We start from the raw sequence: 20743 nt of genomic DNA on the forward strand, positions 1-20743 counted from the left end.
ATACTAAGGCTGGTAAAAAGAAGTGCATAATTTGAGAAGAAGTGAAGTCACAGCAAATATAAATGGTAAAGGCAGCATCTCAGCAGTAATGATGCAGTCTGGTATAGATTATATCTTCCTTTCCAGCGTAGTTCAAATGCAGGAATAAGGGCCAGTTAGGGGTGTCCACTTCTTAACTTCTTTTGAACTTCAGTTTTTCAGTAGTCCTGCCACTTACAGTATAATGGGCCACTTGGAGATGAGCTGCAATGATTATAAATTAAGTGTTTCCTCTGTCTCTGGGGTTTCAAATGAAAATCCCTATGTGCCTAATATGTTGGAACAATTAAAATAGGGGCACTTTCATTCATCAATTTTCATATGAATTTATAAAAATCGAGCTATATGACTTTTCATGGTTTTACCCGTACAGCGCTCACAGCAAATCTCAGCGATCTAGGAGCTTCCTAGCCAAAGTTAGCAAAAAGCCGCTTTCAATACTGCCATGTGCCGGACTTTAAATTAATTTTTCCTTTATGCATTCACATGAAGTAAAAAAAACAAAAAGAGAGAACAGCGTAGTCTGTGGTTGTTACAGTGATCCAACCCCTAAGAGATGGACGCCCCGAGTGACGTCTCTAGTGCGCACCGGGAGGCTGGATACAGAGTATCAGCGTGGAGTAAGCTACACCACACATCGGCAGCACTGAGGCCCCCCATTCCGAGATGGGACACCCCGAGTGATGTCATCAGTGCACACTGGGAAGTAAGGCACACAGTACCAACGTTTAGTAGATCTCGTCTCGTGTTGGCGGCATTGCGGTTCCCTGTTTGGTGCGACGATCATTAACTGGGAGGAGTGAGACCCAGGAACATCCAGGGGGAGACAGGAATCTATTCATCTTCCAGCCCAGCCGAATTGGAAGTGATCCCCTGCTGCTAGCTGTTGTGGTAACATGTCCATAACATGTCATGCCTAATATCTATCTGTTTGATGTACGTGCAATACTTATCTGCTAAATGAGCCAAACATAAATTATTTATTTACTACACTATGAGGTCTTGCGCTGTTCTCTCTCTTTTTGTTTTTTGTTCTAGTTCTGGTTTGTGGAGCCATCCCATGAGAACAGCAGCATTTACCTCATCATCACTTAACCTGAGTGGAACAGGTTTAATTAATATTATTGATTTGTTTTTATCACATCACTTTATTTTGGTTAAGATAATCACTATATTGATGTTTAAACTGATCACTTAGAAATCACCTTTATTGATATTTTACACATTATATCACAAATCGTTGAGCTCAGTATAACTTTTTTACTTTTCACCTATTCACATGAAGTCACTACTACATTTATACACTTTAAACTTAGAAATGACATTACTCTCACCCCCTTATACCTGGTGGGAGATGTTCTGATCCACACATATATTTTATTATGATTACAGTATTTCTGCCATCATTGGGTTGCAGAATTGGCACTTGACAATTCCCCAATATGGATCAGGGGCAACCAGCCGGGCATAATACCTTTATTATTGTCCTGGGTATCCCCTCACTGTCACAGGTTTCTTCCCAGCATGCAAAGTGTCTTATGTAGTAGCACTTATAGCCCTACTGTATGTCCATTCTCTATTATTTTATTTAAACATAAATCGTTGCTGGTTCATATTATAACTACCGTCTGGGCTGATCAACATATTTTTTTGTATTTTACTTACAGTACTTAGAGAGATCTTTTCTTACCCTTTCCAGAGCTGTTTTTATTTTGAATAACCTGATGATTCATTTAGGAGATATACGAGTTTAGAATTTTAGGTGTGCAGGAGGTTAAAGTGAAGTTTTTCACAGAGCTCTTTGTAGTCTAATGGTTACTATGGTAACCCCAGAAGCATGATATTAAGAATATCATATTTATTTAACAAAACAAAAACGTTTGTTTAAAAAAAAAAAAAGAGAGACAAGCAGTACATGCTCAAGGGGGGCAATGTACTCAAATTAAATAAGTTATACACATATAAACCTCTTGTGATAATTGATTCTTTAAAATAGATTGATTAATTAGTTATGACATTAATTATTTATTTTAGATTACATTATTTTGCTCTGTACTGGGCTCTTCAGCTTGTGGCTTGTGGGTCTTCTCTGTTCAACAAAGGGCTTGTGAGTGGTCCATGTAGAGTACCATTTACTCCTGCTAATATATGATGCAAACTTTCCACACAAAAAGCATCTTTATAACTTTTTCACACTGCTCTGTGTTGCTGGGATAGTATGGTGGCTTGTTTTTCTTGCAGTCTAAGAGATCAATTATTTATTTTCAAAATTCTGTAGTTAGAGAGTGGTCAATGGTTACCAACATGTGTCCTTTACAGCAGCGGAGGAGTAATAAATGGATTGTATGTAAATGGCTGGTAGATTTGAATGATTGTATTATTCCCTTTTAAATCTACAGTGCTTCAGTGTGTTAGCAAATATATAAAGGATAAAAGGTGATTTGTATCTATAGAAGGAAACGTATCAACATATCTGTTATTTGTGGTGCCTTTTTAATGGACTAAACATGTTTTACATTGACACCCTTTGGGGAGCTAACCTTCCATCTTCATCAGGCATGGGGTATAAAAATCTCACAGATAAGTTATCTTAGAAAATGGGCATTATTATTAGGTCCTAGATTTATTTATTTATAAAAAAAAATGTTATTATCACGTGTATTTATTTCAGCAAGCACTGAACGTTCTTTACATTTTGTTGGAAAAACATATACAAGAAGAACAGTCAAGGAATCATTTAACAGTTTTTTTTATACATTCAGTGTTGTGTGACACAGGTAAAATTAAGCAACTACAGATATTACACATTATTTACTCAGACTGGTGTATTGCAGCGGGAAATATATAACCCACCAGCGAGGGAGGTGGACATTGTTTTAAATTAACTGTGCATAAGACAGTTGTCAGACTAGAATGCCATTGCATGATTGTGTATATTGCATTGCATCTGTATATGTTACATTTAACATGGAGAAGGAAGATTAGAGATGGGGTCATTAAACCACACATTATATAAGTTATTGTGGGCAAAATAAATGACAAAAACCCTGCACCGTACAGTGAGCAGCAAATAAAAATATCACTTGTGAGCATATTCACATCTTAGATCGATCTGCAAACCTACTTTTCACTATTATCTCTTAACATACAATGCTTCCACTGCCGCTAGGGATTCTGGGTAATGACATGCAAATGAGCACAATGTAATATTAAAGAAATTCCACATCTTTGCTCAGTCCTAATTCAGCTTTTGTTCATTTTACTCTAACATTGGTTGTAGCTCTTGATAGTAAAGAGTCTATCAGTGTCTTACAGTATGGTGTCTTTCTCTTCTTCTCTGGTTAGGACAAATGTGATTATATTTTAGGGCCTGGCTGTGTATTATAGATTTCTTTGTTTGTCCTAGAGGAAAACGTCTGCTGTGGAAGTAGCTGCAGGAGCTTTATGAGTTTCCCGTATACTGATGTTAGTCTTTTACCTTATTTTAGCATGCCAGTATCTAATCTTTCGCTGTTGAATAGTCCATTTCACATTTTATAGACGGATTGGACATGTTCTGTGCCTCATGGAAATCTTTGAGGGTTTCTGTTCCTCTGGTTCATGTTATGAACACAAACTGCATAAAGAAACACAGCAAATATGTGGGAGTTCTGACTGAGTTGTGTCTCAACAATTATGCTGCCCTGGGCATGTCAGAGGTTGTTGAGATAGGTATAAGGGAGAAAGGTGAAGATACTAGAAGCAAAACATAATATGTTTCATTATTTTATGGGGTCAGTGATCAATAATTTTTCCTCCAATCAATCCTCAAAAATCTCACAAAGAAGTTATCTTCACAAATGGGCTTAATTATTCGCTCGTAGATTTATTTATTTCCCACCCCAAGAAAATGTATATCTGGTGTATTTATTTCAGGCTAGAAAAACTAGCACATTTTGCAGAGCACTAATGCCTTCATATCCACTTACAGGTTTTACCTCAATTTTGTTACTGAAGAAGTTGAAAATCCTGAAAAGTAAGTAGATATGTTTTGAAGCTTAGTGCTTCTGTATCTTGTTTAAATTCTTTATTTTTTTTATGTCCATCTTTCATGGTAGAAATAGACTATGCAAAGAAATCTTCACACTTATTTCTTAAAGGCTACAGTATTTTCTTAAATGACTGTTGCGTGCAGTGATTTTCAACCTTTTTTTTCGGTTAAGGAACCCTATAATTATAATGTGAAATTCTACGGAAATCCAACTCTCTCCCCCAGTTTTTACTCACTCATAACCTCCCCTCTCCCCCCCCCTGTTTTATTCACAAGACACCCCCCCCTTCACTCTAGTTTTAACTCAGAACACCCTCGCCTATTTTTACTCCCAACACCTCCCCCCGTTTTTACTCACAACATCCTGTCAGTGCCCAGCAGGTGATGCAATAGGGCTCACCAAGGAAGCTGATACAGGAAACTGGGCACAACTTCTGGTTGGGCCTAACTTGCAGGTTGCTGCAAGGTAGGTCTCTGACAAGCAAATTGCACTAAACCGTTTCGGAATGCCCTCGGAACTCAAGGGTTCATCAGAACCCTGGTCGAAAAACATTGTTTTAATGTATGGTTTGGGAAACAAATTGCACTGAATAAGGTTCCCAATAGTGTCAGATAACATAACTGAATAAACTCCAGTCAAAGATTTAATTTGGGATTAGAGATTAAAAAATTGATGTTGCAGAATAGATTTTTGGAGACTACCTGAGGAGGCTGACTCTTTATTTGGCTATATCTGAGCAGTTTGAATCTGTTTGTTTTATCTGAAGAGAGAAGACGATCCTAGCATCAGGTAATGAGGTACATGTGTAATGTGAATCAATTTTATGAAATTGTATCCCACTGAGGAATTGGAGTTTGCTCTATCAACCTGCTTTACATTCTATTCCGATATTTCTATTATGTATCTTTGATCTACGGTAAAATATGTTTCAAAACTTTGATAGCAGATTTACTTTACAGATTTTTGCTTCTAAAAGATTATTGTGTGCAACAAGTGTGTATTAATGTTACATTGACGGACAATTCTTAAAACAGATTTCTTTATACTGTAGGTCCCTACATTTTGAGACTTTAATTTTTTTATTTTAAATAATATGAGACTTGTACTTTATACCCCATTTTCAAGTAATGAGTTTAGCTGAAAGTTGTTTTTGAGTGGAACTGCATATTTTATGCATTAAATGTTATAGCATAAGTGCTGTACAGCTACAAACTTTAACTTTATTTACTTAGAAAATCACAATACTAAACTTATTTTCACTGTTACCACTTCCAGCACCTGCACATAATGATCAACACCAGAACAAATAGGCATAATGATGCTTGATAAATACCCTTATCATGCATATCATTTTTGCACATGTAAATTAAGGTTTACGCCTCTTCTTTGCTCACCAACTCATGAGAAACATGTTTATGTAATCTTACTGTAAGATTGTGATGGTTCACTAATCACTGAATTGTTTGCAGCAGTTTTACTCTGTCGCTATTGTCGTTTTTAAATTAATTGCTTAAACAGACAGATGCTTTTTACTATGTTTCTTCCAGCTGCTAACATGCTGAACAATCTGCCTGCATTCTTTTCAAGTGCATTGACTGCACACTTTTTTTTCCCCCTCAACAAGGACAATTAGAAGTAACACGGCCATTCAGAAAGAAATGAACAGCAAAATACATTACAATTGTTAGGAAAATGTTGTAGAGATGAAAGCGTATCATTATTTCTTCTGAGCAGCACAATGTTATTGTGTTCCCTTTAATATCAGTTTCACATAATGAGAATGCAGAACATGTTGTCAGAAAAAAAAAACCTTCACAAAATAAATGAGTATTGTTTGAATCAAACAAAGCTCAGGGAGAATAGACTTTAGTGATCATAACAATAGACATTTAGGATCACATATTGATTATGCCCAGAATGCAATACACTTTTTTTCTCATTTTTTGTGCTCCTTTCCTGTCTCTCTTACTATCCTAATTTATAGTACTCTTTTCCAATATGCTCCTAGCAAAACACATCATCTAAACTTTGTCCCTAATGTGTGCCACAACCTTCTTTAGCTGACTCATAGGGGCTTATTCCAGTATGGTAGCTCCAAATTTGTCATCGGCAAATTGCATGTTTTGGTCTGTTCAGAACTCACAATATGAAACATAACCTAATAGTATCTCCAGTTCTAAATATGCCCCTCAAATGCCTCTGCTGAAAAAGGAAAATACCTGAGGCACCGTGGGAGATATGCAAATGTCAATTAACTGAGTCGCACATCCTAAAATATATCCTTAAGACCAATCAGTTTAAATACCCTTGTGATGAAGTAGGTACAGTGTCAGACCCAAATGGATTTGAACCCACAACCCTGTCATTCAGGGCAGAAGCTCTAACATTAAATTAACCCAGGTGCTGGGAAACTCCACTGTCGCATAACTCTCAGGTATCTGAGGTGTCTAAGCTCATGTTTTTGCACAAGTAACAATGAACTGGCAACCAGAAAGTGGAAATGGTCTACTTTTAAAGCAACAATACTAATGTCTCTCTTTCTCTGTCTCTCTGTCTCTCTGTCTCTCTGTCTCTCTGTCTCTCTGTCTCTCTGTCTCTCTGTCTCTCTGTCTCTCTGTCTCTCTGTCTCTCTGTCTCTCTGTCTCTCTGTCTCTCTGTCTCTCTGTCTCTCTGTCTCTCTCTCTCTCTGTCTCTCTCTCTCTCTCTCTGTCTCTCTCTCTCTCTATATATATATATATATATATATCTCTTTCCTTGGTTCTCTCTGTCTCTCTCTGTCTCTCTCTGTCTCTCTCTCTCTCTGTCTCTCTGCCTCTCTCTCTCTCTCTCGCTCTCTCTTTTTCTCGCTCTCTTTCTCGCTCTCTTTCTCTCTCTCTTTTTCTTTTTCTCGGTTAAGAAGTCCCCCTCCCCCAATCCCTCCACCGTCTACACACCACCACCACCACCACACCCTATTTCTGGCCTTGGAGGGAACTCACAATTCCTCCCTCACCTGCTTTGAAGTGGCGAGAAAAAAATGTGAGTTGTTTAGAAGCGATTTGTCACAATTCAGAGTTACTAGAATAGGCCCCATAGCCTGTATCTCTTAAACACTTAATTGATAGAGGGGATGGCAACAAATTGTTATTTTATACGTTGCAAACTCCTCTGGCATCGAAGGGCTGACGGCACCCAACTCAATTAAAAACGAAATTCCTTTTTCTTTGTAGTCTTTAAATCTGCAGATTTGACTCCCATGAATCTTATTTTTGGCATCTCTCAACTGTTCTCTATTCCTAAAATACAGAAACTTGAAAGATAGGATTCCTGGGGTAGAATAGGTTATTAGGCTGTCATGGATTGCCATAGAAATCAGTAAAGCTGCATTACAATAAAAATGATCAATGATTCCCACATCCTTATCATTATTTTTGGGAAGACTGAAGAAGCTTATGTTTGGGAATGCGACAGCATTATAATCTTAACCTAGCTGGATGTGCACTGTGAAAGGAATTGCTGCTTTCATTTGCTCTTCTGTTCTTCCACTAACCATTCATTTCACATTTGCTTTCATTCCCCCGTGCACAATAACAGCAATCTCTAATGATGTGACAGTGTCCATTTAAATGACATACTAGTATTGAAAGAAAAATACATTATTGCTGGAAAAGAGGACGTCTCTGAAATCTAACTCATGTACATTCATCTACTGAAAAATAAATGTTCTTAGATTCATTTCAGCAGGGTTTATATGTTCATTAATAAAAATAACAATGCTACTGCATATATAAATTATAAATTGCAGACAGTGCCAAGAGGTATGAACTCGTCTCTACATTATTAACAGGCACTATCATAAAACAGGAGATAACATTCCCAAATCAATTTTTTCATTGAATTACAGTACATACTGTGAGGTTTCTTTCTAGCAGCAGCCACAATACAAAGGGAAATGCACTGCAGAAAAAATGTTGACTGTATTACAGGTCACAAATAAAGAAGGAAATAGAGCTCTGAGAGGAATACAGTAATGTAGTCAAAAATAATACTTTTTTAATTAAAATCGAACCATAGGCATATTGCCTTGTAATGGATTGTGGTGAATGAAGCAATACATGTTGTTAGAAAATGTATGGCACCTCTAGACCTTAATAAAAAGCTCCCTCTGGTTTTGTTCGGTTTTTACATTGCACATATTTCCCCTGATAAATCTTATATAGTTTTTACTTTAGACAACACCTCAAGCTAATGCATGAACAAGTGACCTCAATGTTTGCTCTTCACGACTGCAGAGAGAGGAAACCTAAAAATGTGTCTCATTTGTAACTCCACATAGAATCACAGGAGCAGGATATCGGAGTCCAGCACACTCATTGATATCTGTTAAAGTGGAATGGGATTAGGGAATCCATGTAAGACATGTACTGTGTATGGGTCCACAATTTACAAGAAATTATTTTACCATGTTTGAAGTAAACCCTATTATCTGCTTGTCTAGTATGTCTTAAGACTAAGGGAAAGATGTACTAAGAGATTGAATTGAGGCTAAGAACAATTTTATAGTAGTATCTAAGAAATCTTATTGAAGTTGTAAGATGTAATAAAGTCCTGCAAGAATTGCACTGGGAAAGGGGTTATGGCAAATGAACAGTTTTGCTTTTTATTGAACACAAATCCAAAGGTGCACTTACTTTACAGGACTAATAAAATATTTCTCATAAATGCTGCTTGCAGATGTTCTTGTTAAATCAGGCTTATATTCTCTGTTCACCACAATAACAGCTCATGATCTACAGGTATGACAAAATTATTAATGTCATATCAACAAAGATGCACAAACATAAACAGTGCACCAAACAAAGTTCATACAATGCCACAAAGCTTTTCTCCCAATGGGAATTAAAGAGCTTCACAATTACAGTATAGTACCCAGCACATAGGAATTTGTACATTCCCTGTCGAGGTGAGTTTACAATCTATGGTTCTGGCACAGGGAGATAACGTGACTTGCCAAACATCACAAGGAGTTGAAACAGGGAATTGAACTAGGCTCCCCTGCTTTACACTCAGTGCCATTGTTTTACAGAATCAGTGTCTGTCACATATGGCACACCTGTGAGCACGTGACCTGCATACAGTATGTGACCTGCATCCTTGTTTATTATAGAAAAACTATGCACTTAACACACAAAAATCTGTTGTCGCAAAATGTGCCTGAAAATGTAACTACTTTCTCCAGAGCGTGCAACAGTTCATTCAGAGGCCCAAAGCATTATTTTTTAAAGAATGTTTTAATATGTATCTATATAAAAATACAGTACTTTAGATTATAGAAAAAGATAAATATAAGAACATACAATTACTGTAAATGCAGGATAATTTCTTAAAATAACAGGATAAACATAAAACAGAAAAACCATATACAGTATTTTAACATATATGTCATAGGTTTTCCCCCAGAGAGGGCACTAGCCCTCAAAAATTTTGCCTCAATATTTAAATTCACTCATAATTTGCTTTCTCTAATACTGTACTTCAGTCATATCAATAGATTCAGGCGATTATGACGGACATAATGAGAATAATTATCACTGTCTTGTTCCTAAATTTGAGGGACAAATGCGTATATGTCCTTGGCAGATCTTACCTATGTAGTGTGTGGTACGGTTTGATTTGCTTTTTGCCACGATTACAAATATCTGAACGTTGTTCTTTAAAATTGAGGTTATTATTGGATTGTCTTATTTTTTTTGTAATTTAAATTTTATTATACAGTAATTCAACATAGTATACAGTAGATACACATAATTACATTGCAAATTCTGGGATTAAAAAAAATCAGTGGGGACACATCTGTGAAAGGGGGGAGGGGGGAGAGGACCTGATTACTTTCTTCTGCTTGATTGGTCCAACCTTTATTGACTCCGCACAGTCCCGGTCTTCTCTAATCTTTTAAAGACTTCAGATATAGCCCTCTTTTAGCCAGCCTTGGATTGTACATCAGAGGAGAACGCATCGACATCAATCATAGCAAAATTGTGGTCATTCTCACTTCCGGAATATCTGATTGAGCTAACCGTGGTTACCAACCTTCCTGATATTTAGAACCGGTATCATTGAAAAAGCTTGCCAATTTCTCCATTTGACAGACAAACCAAATTCTATTACGAATTTTGTAAATTTGTGGGATATCTTTTTGTTTCCATAGTGCTGCAATCTCGCATCTCATTGCAGTTGCAAAATGGGCAACCAGTTTACTTTCGGATCTGGACAAACCTTGCACTGATCTATTTAGAAGGAATAACCAAGGATTCATAGGTATAGCAAGGCCCAAAATACTCTGTAGCCAATTCTTAATTTCCCTCCAGAGGGATGCAACTTGAGGACAAGACCACAGCATATGCATCAAATCTGCCTCTCCTCCGCTGTTTTTTGGACACATTGGAGAATGTCAAGGGATACATTTAGAAAGCTTAACTGGGGTGAGATAACACCTAATCATAACTATATATGCATTCTTTAATGTGGTACAAATTGAACTCTTAGCGGCTAACTGGAATATTTCATTCAAGTCCTCTTCCTCTAAAACTTCACCTAAGTCTGACTCCCATTGGATTGTCTTATTTTTAATACATTTTCCCAACTAAGATGTTACCTGTTTGTCACCCCCTTTCTAGGAGGCACAGGAAAGGTCTCAGGAATGATAGTTTCTTTTAAGGCTCACAATACTTATGTCACTTTTAGTGGGCCATCAGTGATAGCCCCCCACCCCACCCCTAATTGAGTCCGCTTTGTTGATCTGCACAGTCCCTGGAAATGTATCGTCGACCTGTCATAAACCCAATATATTGTATTTTTAAAATCAAACTGTAGCTACATTAGCCCCTGAAGCACCAAATTGATTAAAATACTTAATATCTCATGATATTATAATGACAGTGCCTTAACTCACTTCATTAAAGTTTACAACAGAGAATCATAATGAGAAAAAGGTGGGACCACAAAGTCTTTTGAAAATACATGGTTCATCAGAAGAATGACTTTGCTACATAAATATGAGTTCAGTAAGGAACATGTTATATTACAGCTGTACTTACTAAACCATTGTAGCCATACTACTGGAACCATAAAACATCCTCCACAATACCTGCTCTAACTACACATGTAGCAAGACTTGCTGTCTCTGGCACCATGGATGAACAAGAGAAAGTCAGTGGTGCGATTGAGATGCGGGTGGTCTATACTTCTGATGGGACCCCTACACAAGCGGTAATCCTTTGGTGCTGCACCGAAGACAGTTAGGCTTACTACTTCTGTAGGCCGTTTAGATTTGTACGTAGCATGTAATGTTTTAGTCTAAGTAGTACCTTCTTTAAGAGCTGGACTATTTTAAAGCAGCAATCCCCTTTACCGTACTACTTAAAGAACATAAAGTTATTTAAGTACCTAAATAACAAAAACAATTAGAAAATAAAATATTGGATTCTTTCAGTGTGAGACGGGCAGGCAAATTATTGGAGGTAAGTAAAAAGCAGAGGTATTAAACAAATTCTTTGCCTCTGTATTTACCAGGGAAGAATCTATTCCAATAATAGTGCCGCAGGAAGAAATCACAACCTCTATATTAACGAACAATTGGTTAACTGAGGGAGAAGTTCGTTGGTGGCTTGATAAAATGAAAGTATTTAAGACACTGGCCCCTATGGCATATACAGCTCAACCCCCTTATAACGATATGCTTGGGGTCCAAAGAATTACATCGCGTTATAAGTGGATCACGTTAGAAATAATGTACAATTGTATGCATTGTACAATAAAGTATTTAAGATAACAATAATCATGTTGTAAAGTATTCATAAATACGAAAATTGGGAGCCACACTTGCATCGCGTTATAAGCGAATTCGCGTTATAAGCGGATTCGCGTTGTAACGGGGTTGAGCTATATCAAAGATTTCTTAAGGAGCTAAATTCAGTTATAGCCAAACCATTACATTTAATATTCACGGACTCCATTTCCACAGGCTCAGTTCCAGAAGATTGACGTAAAGCAGATGTGGTGCCTACTGTATATTTTAAAAGGGAGCTAGCCCAGAACCGAGGAATTACTGTACAGACCTGTAAGCCTAACATCAATAGTGGGGAATTACTTGAAGGTTTAATATGGGATAATATTCAGGAATACCTAATAGAAAACAAATAGTTGCTTTGGATTTATGAAGGGTAGGTTGTGCCAAACTAACCGTATTAGTTTGTTTGAGGAGGTAAGTACGGTAGGAATTTAGACCAGGATAATGCAGTTGATATACTGTAGTCTACTTAGATTTTTAAAGGATTTTGATACGGTTCCATACAAGAGGTTAGTGTACAAAATAAAGCAAATTGGACTAGGTAAAAATACTTGCAGCTAGATCGAAAACTGGTTGAAGGATAGACAAGAGAGAACTGTCGTAAATTGAACTTTTTCAGGTTGGGCTAAAATTGTGAGTGGAATACCTCAAGAATCGGTACTGGGACCCCTACTTGTTAACTTTTTTATTAATGACATTGAGGTTGGCATAGAGTGCAAAGTCTCCATCTTTGCTGATGATACTAAATTGTGTAAGGTAGTAGAATCAAAGCAGGAGGAATTTTCTCTCCAGAAGGACTTGCATACAGGGCCGTAATGATGGGGGTGCTGTCGGTGCCATCACCACATCGAGCCCCACGGTTCCCTAGGCCCCATGATCTCCCCCACAACAATTAAACTGATTGCTTTGGGGAGAACGCTGGGCCTCTGTAGCTCTTACCTTTTCCGTGGGCATCTCCCGGCATGTCTTCCTGCATGGTCCCATCATCATGGCTCCGCGATATCCAATGCTGTCACATTGCCATAATAATGGACATCACGTGATGTCATGACACCATGTGGCGTCATGTTGCCATGACAATGTGAAACCTCATGGTGTCGTGACATCACATGACATCCTGTTGTCCTGGCAATGCAACACCATTAGACGTCGTGGACGCATGATGTCTGGACTATGCAATGGGAGATGCCGCCAGAAAGATATTCTGCCAGAGAAGGTAAGAGCCAGGCCCCACACATGTCCCTGCACCGAGCCCTGCAAACATTCCATCCCGACCTGCTTAGATAGACTGGAAACTTGGGCAGGTAAATGGCAGATGTGGTTTAATACAGATAAAGGTAAGGTTATACATTTGGGAAACAAGAATAAACTAGCAATTTACAAATGAAATGTGGATAAAGTAGGAGAAACCTAGATGGAGGCTTTAGGAGGGCTTGTAGACAGCAGGCCTAGTAATAGTGCCCAAAGTCATGCAGTAGCTTCAAAGTCAAATAATATCTTATCTTGATTAAACAGGGAATGGATGAAATAGAAGTAAACATCATTTTGCCCCTTTATAAAGCATTAGTAAGACCAAACCTTGCATATAGAGTACCGTTTTGGGCAGCACTCAATTGAAAATACATTATACAGTAGCACTAGAAAAAATGCAGAGAAGAGCCACTACATTAATAAAGGGAATGGATAATATGATTGATGAGGAGAGGTAGCTAAATTAGATTTGTTTATATTAGAAAAGAGGCATCTAAGAGGGGATATAATAACTATATACAAATATATTGGGGGATAATACAAGGAGATTTCAAAGCACTATTTATTCCAAGGGCAAGGAGCATACAGGACGCTATCAATGGTATAAGATCAAGTGTTTTGGATTTGCTGTATGTTTTACATTTTCATTATACAGTATATCCTTTAAAGGAGCAGAACATGTAGTGTTTTTTTTTTTTTTTTAACGACACTGGGTCATACCTTAAGGTTAGAGGAAAGGACATTTCACCAGCAACAAAGGTAAAGGTTCTTTACAGTAAGAGCAGTTCAAATGTGGAATTTAGTACCCATAGAGACTGTGATGGCAGATGCAATAGATATCGTTAAGGAAAAAAATGTTGGACATCTTTTTAGAAAGGAAAGATATACAAGGATATATACAATCAGTAAAAATGAGAAGGATGCTGATCCAGGGAGAAATATGACTATTATTTTGAGTCGGGAAGATATTACAATTTCCCCTTATGAGACAGCATTGATTTATATTTCACTGGGGGGTTTTGTTTTTGCCATCCTCTTGAGCAAAATACTGTAAATACAAATATAGGATAAAGTATCTGTCGTCTAAATTTAGCATAGGTTTAACATGATAAACGTATGTCTTTTTCCACCTCATCTACTATGTAACTATGTGAGTATAGGGATACAAATAACATGATTCAGCTCTAGAGAGGACCTCACAGTTCAAATTCTGTAAACAAACAAATTAGTACACAATATGGGCGGGATTAGTGCTTTAGGTCATTGAACAGCTGCATAAATAAAATTCATGTCGTTTCCTAATATAAAATTGCAGGATTCAAGTACTTTTGAACCATTACAGAATGAATTTCCATTACTGTAATTGATTGTTAATTGTGATAATATCTTTAATGAATACTTCATAGGAAGCACCTGCGCACATTAGGGGACCTAACCTTTTGAAGACCCTAGTTTGGATACTTAATATGTAACATCTGCTCACAGTATGCATGTGCCCTTCCTAGGGAAACTTTCATTGCAACTTCTTAATCACACTTGACATCGTGAGCATTTTTACCTTCTTTTTACCCTTTAAAAGCCTACAATTCAGGTTCATAGACTTTATTCGTATCGCTACTGAAGGATGACAAGTTTGTATTACACAGGCAGGGAGAAACAGACAGATATGTGACATATGGGGAAGATTTACTAAACAGATGTCTTGATCGAACCCCATCTTGCCACAGCACATGACGCTACATAGTCACTGGCCACGACTCCACCCCGCAACAAGTTTTCCAATGGCTGGTAAAATTTGTGCTCTTTAACAACTAAATTGCTATAAAGTTTCTTTAAGAGCATAGAATTAATGTAAACCAATTGATATGTATGCCTAATATTTTGACTATAAATAGCAATATATAGTAGTGCAAATCCGATACTTATAATTGAAAGTCTTATCTGTTCCTTGTGGTTTGGAGGGAATATCTTCTCTTTTCCTGGTTGCTACCTTTTCTTCAGGATTTGTCAGCATTCAGGTTTAGAAGTTTCCTCTGTGTCTTGCAAGCAGCCTCTTCTGGTACAGTAGACTCAAGACATCTGTCCCCCTGTCAGTCTCACAAGTTGTGAGAGTAAGGGACAATCTCTGCTCTGTCTCCAAGTTCAGCTCAGGTGTGAGCTAAGGAGTCTCACTTCCTGTCTCAAAAGACAGGCTTTTCTAAGCAATCTAATCAGGCAGGTTATGTTTGTTAATTGACTACAAGCAGTTAACCACCACACTGCTGGATTAGAGGCACATTACCTGAACAGGGATAATCCCCTGTTACATACCTCTCCTGTTTGTGGGAAGCTCGGGCTTGACACGGCCAAAGCCCATCCTTCCACTCTCATTCTAGATATCTGTGTGACTTGAATGAGAGTGGATGGAGGAAGAGAACCCTCAGTCCTGCTGGGATTGGAGCCCTTTCTCCAGTTTATTCGTGTCTCCTCCCGGAGGTGCTTGAGATCAGCACTCCTCAGTCGCTTGAGGAGGACTTTTTCTAAGTATAGTCTTTCTCTGAGCTTGCTTCCACATTTTTATTGCATTGTGAAGCACTATGAATTTGTTTGGTCGGGCCACAGTTACTTGTTTTAGTTTCTGGACCTTCTTGTGCTCCCTTTTGTGCCGGGTCACCTGGGTTCTAAGCTTGGCCTCTAGCAATGCTTTGGTGATGCTCAGGGTAGCCTTCAGTTTCTCATACTGCTTTGCGGGGACATACTGGGTAATCAGATGTTCCTGCAGCACTTGAATTTCTTCAACAGCCTGCAGATTGTCTTCCTGCAGAGTTCTCTGCTTCTCCTCGGCCTTCTCGAGGTGCGTATGCAGACCTTGCAGTTGGTTCTGCAGTCGGTGCTCTGCTTCAAATTTTTCACCTTCCAAAAGTCTATTTATTTCTTTAAGCTCGTGCAGCTTTTCATTTTTTCCCTTGACGTCGTTTGTCAAATGAAAATTTTCTTCTTTGAGTTTTAAGTTTTTTCTTTGTAATCTTAAATTTTCTCCTTTTTCAGTCTCTGTACTATTCAGGGCCTCCTTGCAGTCCTCCTTCCATTTACGCACATCTGCTTTGAGAATGACAGTCTCCTGGCGTGAGACTTCCTTCTCTAGGTGGAGGGTCTGAAGCTCCTTCTGAGAGACTTGGAGATCTGAATTAAGATTGACAATCGTTTCTTTAGAAATGTCCAGCTCCTCAGTGAGACTGTGTAGTTCCTTTCTGGAAACTTCCAGGTCTGTGCGGCAGCTGTTGGTCTCATGCTGTGAGGCATCCAGTGCTCTGCGGAGTGTCTGAACCTCTTTCTGAGATACGTCCACCTCTGTCCGGACACTGTTGACCTCCTGTTGTGAGGCATTCAGCTCTATGCGAAGAGTGTGAACCTCTTGCTGGAAGACTGTCATCTGCATCAGTGCCTCCTCATACTTCCGCTTTAGCGTAGCCATCATTTTATCAGATTGGCGCTGCTTTTCATCCGTGGCGGAAATAGTAGCATTTGCAGTATCTAGCTCAGTCTTGAGATCGTCCAATTCTGTCCTGGCTAAAGAGTAAATTGTGAGCACATCTTTTTGTAGCCTCACGTTATTTTTCTGTAGCTCTATGTAACCATCTTTCTTTTGTTTCAATTGTTCACGGAGCATATCACAGTCATGCCTGGCATTTTTCAGGGCATCTTCAGGGCTGGTCAAGGGATCGTCACTCACTGGTTGCGGCTCCACTTCCCTGGCATGGTTGGTTGAGGGTTCCTCACTGTTGGCACTGGACAGACATTTCTTTGGGGTACATGACTTCTGCTTTGGGCCCTCTGGATATTCGGTTAACCGCGGGACGAATTCTCCATTTTCTCTAGGCTGTAGGGCAACTCATCCCCCTTTTCCTCCCAAGGATCTGCAGATGTGTCTGTTCCTTCCACGGTAAGTGAAGAACCGCTTTTCTTTTTCCGCTTTTTTGTTTTGGATGACTCCGTCCCATCAGGATTACTGGGGTCTCCTTCTTTATTTGATACTTTAGCAGCTTCATTATATACGCCAGGCTTTTCTTGCAGTTGCTTTAGCTGACAGAAATATTGGGTGATCTGCTGCTCCCGCTCTTTCTCTTGTCGACCATATTCAACATCATAGAGAGCGGTCTTTTCTGTTCGTGCCGAGTTCAGGCACCCCCACCATTCTTGGGGTGTTTTGTGGATGTGACTCGGTTTGGGTTCCCTGTAAGAGATGTCTTCCTCCTTATTGGACTGGAAGGGCCACTCTTCCATGGGCTAGGGTTCATTACAGGAACGCTGCATCTTGTCCTCCATTTTGGGGCTCTCAGGTGTAGTTTTCTTCCTGACCTCAGGAGGCGCTATTGCAGCTGTTGCCACTGTATTTGCTAGAATCCCCAATTGTGGTAGTCCTACAGGTGGGCATATTTTGCTTGTAGAGGTCGTAGCTCTCACAGGCATCTCTGTAGACTTTTTATTTCTTGGATAAGTTGTACAATATCAGCAGTGCTGTGCACGCATTTTCTCTCATCAGATATACAGGATGTGCAGTTGCTAGGTAAAAACGTCTATTTGCTTTACACCATTTACTTGCTAGGTAAATCTCTCATTAGGTATGCTGGATGTGTAGTTGCTAGGTAAAAACTTCTGTTTGCTTTACACCATTTACTTGCCAGGTGCAATCTCTCTGCTTCAGCCAAATAATGTGATTTTCTGCTTGAGTTCAGTCTCAACTTTGGGTATTATGACATTCACTCTTCACACTTTGGGATACCTTTTACACAGTTCAGCAATTCCTTTTTTATAGTAGGCAATTTTACCCTCAGCACTTGTTTACTGAAAATTCCCCTGCTTCAGCACAGTCTTGCATCAATTTTCACATTTTTCTGCATATACTCCATTCACAACTGGTAGTCCTATGCGGTGTGGCAGCCTTTACTTGCAGAATCAGTACCGCTCGTGGACAACCATCTTTATTCACTGCTTCAGCTAAACATTTGAAAACAACAAACGCCTATCCCTTTTAACGGCTAACTCATTTCTTGAACCCTGACTATGGCTGGAAGGCAAACCCCCTATTTCAATGACCATATTACACTTTATTGTGATAGGCAAATAAGGTTTACCTGCTTCAGCAGTCTCTCTCTCTCTCTCTCCTCTATGGATTGGGGAAAAGAGTCCATCTGTGGTTTTGTAAGTTTCAGTGCAGTGTTAGTTTCCTGCCTGGGTGTGTATCACTTTAACTCTGGTCTATGCTGCATGAGGTTTTTTTGTTTATGTTGCTCAGACTGTTTGTAGGCAAAAAGCATAAAAAAAAATTCACAGCCAAACTCCGGGTTCCTTAACTTCAAGAACAACCTCTCGTCCCACTTCGGACACCAAATGTAGGCGGACGCTCACAGAGGTATGCAAGGGAGACTGGTTATAGTGAAATTAAATAAGGCTTTTATTGCGCCTGTTTCCTTAACATCAGGAAACCATACAAACAAGGGGTAAACAAAGCTTCTATTCACTTGGGAGTATTTCTAGTGAAATACTATGCAATCCACCACTCCCTTTAGATAAGCATGTCTCCCAGCCCCAAACATATAGCATGAAATGAACAGATATAAAAAAAAGTCTTATAAATGAAAGTCTTATCTGTTCCTTGTGGTTTGGAGGGAAAATCTTCTCTTTTCCTGGTTGCTACCTTTTCTTCAGGATTTGTCAGCATTCAGGTTTAGAAGTTTCCTCTGTGTCTTGCAAGCAGCCTCTTCTGATACAGTAGACTCAAGTCGTCTGTCCCCCTGTCAGTTTCACAAGTTGTGAGAGTAAGGGACAATCTCTGCTCTGTCTCCAAGTTCAGCTCAGGTGTGAGCTATGGAGTCTCACTTCCTGTCTCAAAAGACAGGCTTTTCTAAGCAATCTAATCAGGCAGGTTGTGTTTGTTAATTGACTACCAGCAGTTAACCACCACACTGCTGGATTAGAGGCACATTACCTGAACAGGGATAACTCCCCTGTTACACCCCCTAACAGGTGTAATGTGACCCACGATTGTTAAGTGGGTGAGAACCAATTGTTGATCTGGGGAGAATGTCTGGAACTGGGAGGGCGGTTCCACACTGGAACTCCCAAATTTTCATATACAGTATATTTACTTAAGTGTACAATGCTATAACCTAAGATCAAGAAACATACTCATGGTTTAGATGGGATGTCATGTGAAATGAGGATGTTTGTTTAAAGTAACCATTGTAAATACATATAGTATCTATATATGTGTGTAGTGTTAATTTACCACATTTATAACATGTAACATGTCACAAGTTAATATAATAAATGCTATAGTTTATTTAAAATAACGAATATAGAAGATACGTTAGAACATGCTATGGAAGTTGGACTGAATTTCCAAAAATACTAATTTTACTAGGGATTTTCAGTAAATACACCCATGTAGTATCTGTCATACTACATGGTCTGCCCACACCACCACATGACACGATCCATACTGCCACTCAGTAATCTGTCTCTGAGTGACTTGTGGGTCTTATCCTTTTAGGCTAAGTGATTTCATAAGCCTGGAAAAGTCATATCCAAAGGCTAGTTAATTTAATGATACATTTGTATCTTGCAGAATTTACACATTTTATGCGCTAAATTTAAAAATAATCAGTTTTCAAATCAGTTTGCATTGCATATTATTTTTGTACTCGTAACTGAAGCAAAAATAACTTCATTGCAGCAGTAATGGTGATTTAAATAACTGTATTTAAATTCCCATGAATACCGTAGGTCAGGGGTGCGCAAACTGGGGGGCGCATCTCTCATGGGGGCGTGAGATCGCAGGAGACCAGGCATTTACACCTTTATACCTGGATCATATCATTGAGAAAAACCAAATGATAAAACAAATTATCATTTATTCCATTAAAACAGACGTACACACAGTGGATTACAAAATACAAGAGAAAGACACACTTACTGGGGGCCTGGGGGAAACATTAAACTTCCGTAGCTTCTAGAGTCCATAAAACAAAGTTTGTACTGTAGTTGACTCAGCCCGAAGTGTCCTGGAACTCAAATCAGCATGAAGTTCCTGACACTACCGCTGTATCCGCTCCAGAGACACAAAATCCCTTGACCGGGAGATAGCACCAAACGTCCTGGTACACTTTTCGGCTTGCAATCCCAGCCGCGACCGCTACGTTCTATTCTGAGAATTTAGCCCCCAAAAATGGGGCTTGAAATTTCTGAAGCCCGCTCGCATCTATTTCTCCAAGAGTATCTTTTGGGGATTTCAAATTTGCCGCTGCTGTCTTGGCGCACAAAATCTTAGAGAATCTCAACACCGGATTGGCTGCAGGGTTTCTTATAGCTGCCAGCCTTCTGAAGCCGGGCAAGCGGATCTTCTAAATGAAACAAGGGCATGCACGATTTTGCCAGAGTAGCCACTTGCTATGCAGAAGCCACCCAGGGCTGTAGCTCATTTCCTTATGAAAAAAAAAAACAAACTTAGTTAGAACTAAATAATGCTTAGTTTCGTTCTCAGAGCTGTAGCTCATTCCTTTACTGAAACTGGACTTAGGTTTCATAAAAACCCTTGCAACCTCATATATGGTTG

At 38.9% G+C, this 20743-nt stretch overlaps 1 protein-coding gene across 1 annotated transcript in view; it reads left to right on the forward strand.

Annotated features, from left to right (window-relative positions):
• The window catches only part of SLC7A11 (solute carrier family 7 member 11), a 271394-nt gene that overhangs the window by 123645 nt on the left and 127006 nt on the right, over window positions 1–20743 (forward strand). Inside the window, exon 6 of the mRNA XM_075615257.1 lies at window positions 4010–4054. Coding sequence (XP_075471372.1) covers window positions 4010–4054 — 45 coding nt within the window. The remainder of the gene's footprint in view (window positions 1–4009; window positions 4055–20743) is intronic.

Source organism: Ascaphus truei, chromosome 1, assembly GCF_040206685.1.
Source record: "Ascaphus truei isolate aAscTru1 chromosome 1, aAscTru1.hap1, whole genome shotgun sequence".
In the NCBI taxonomy this organism is placed as follows: Eukaryota; Metazoa; Chordata; class Amphibia; order Anura; family Ascaphidae; genus Ascaphus; species Ascaphus truei.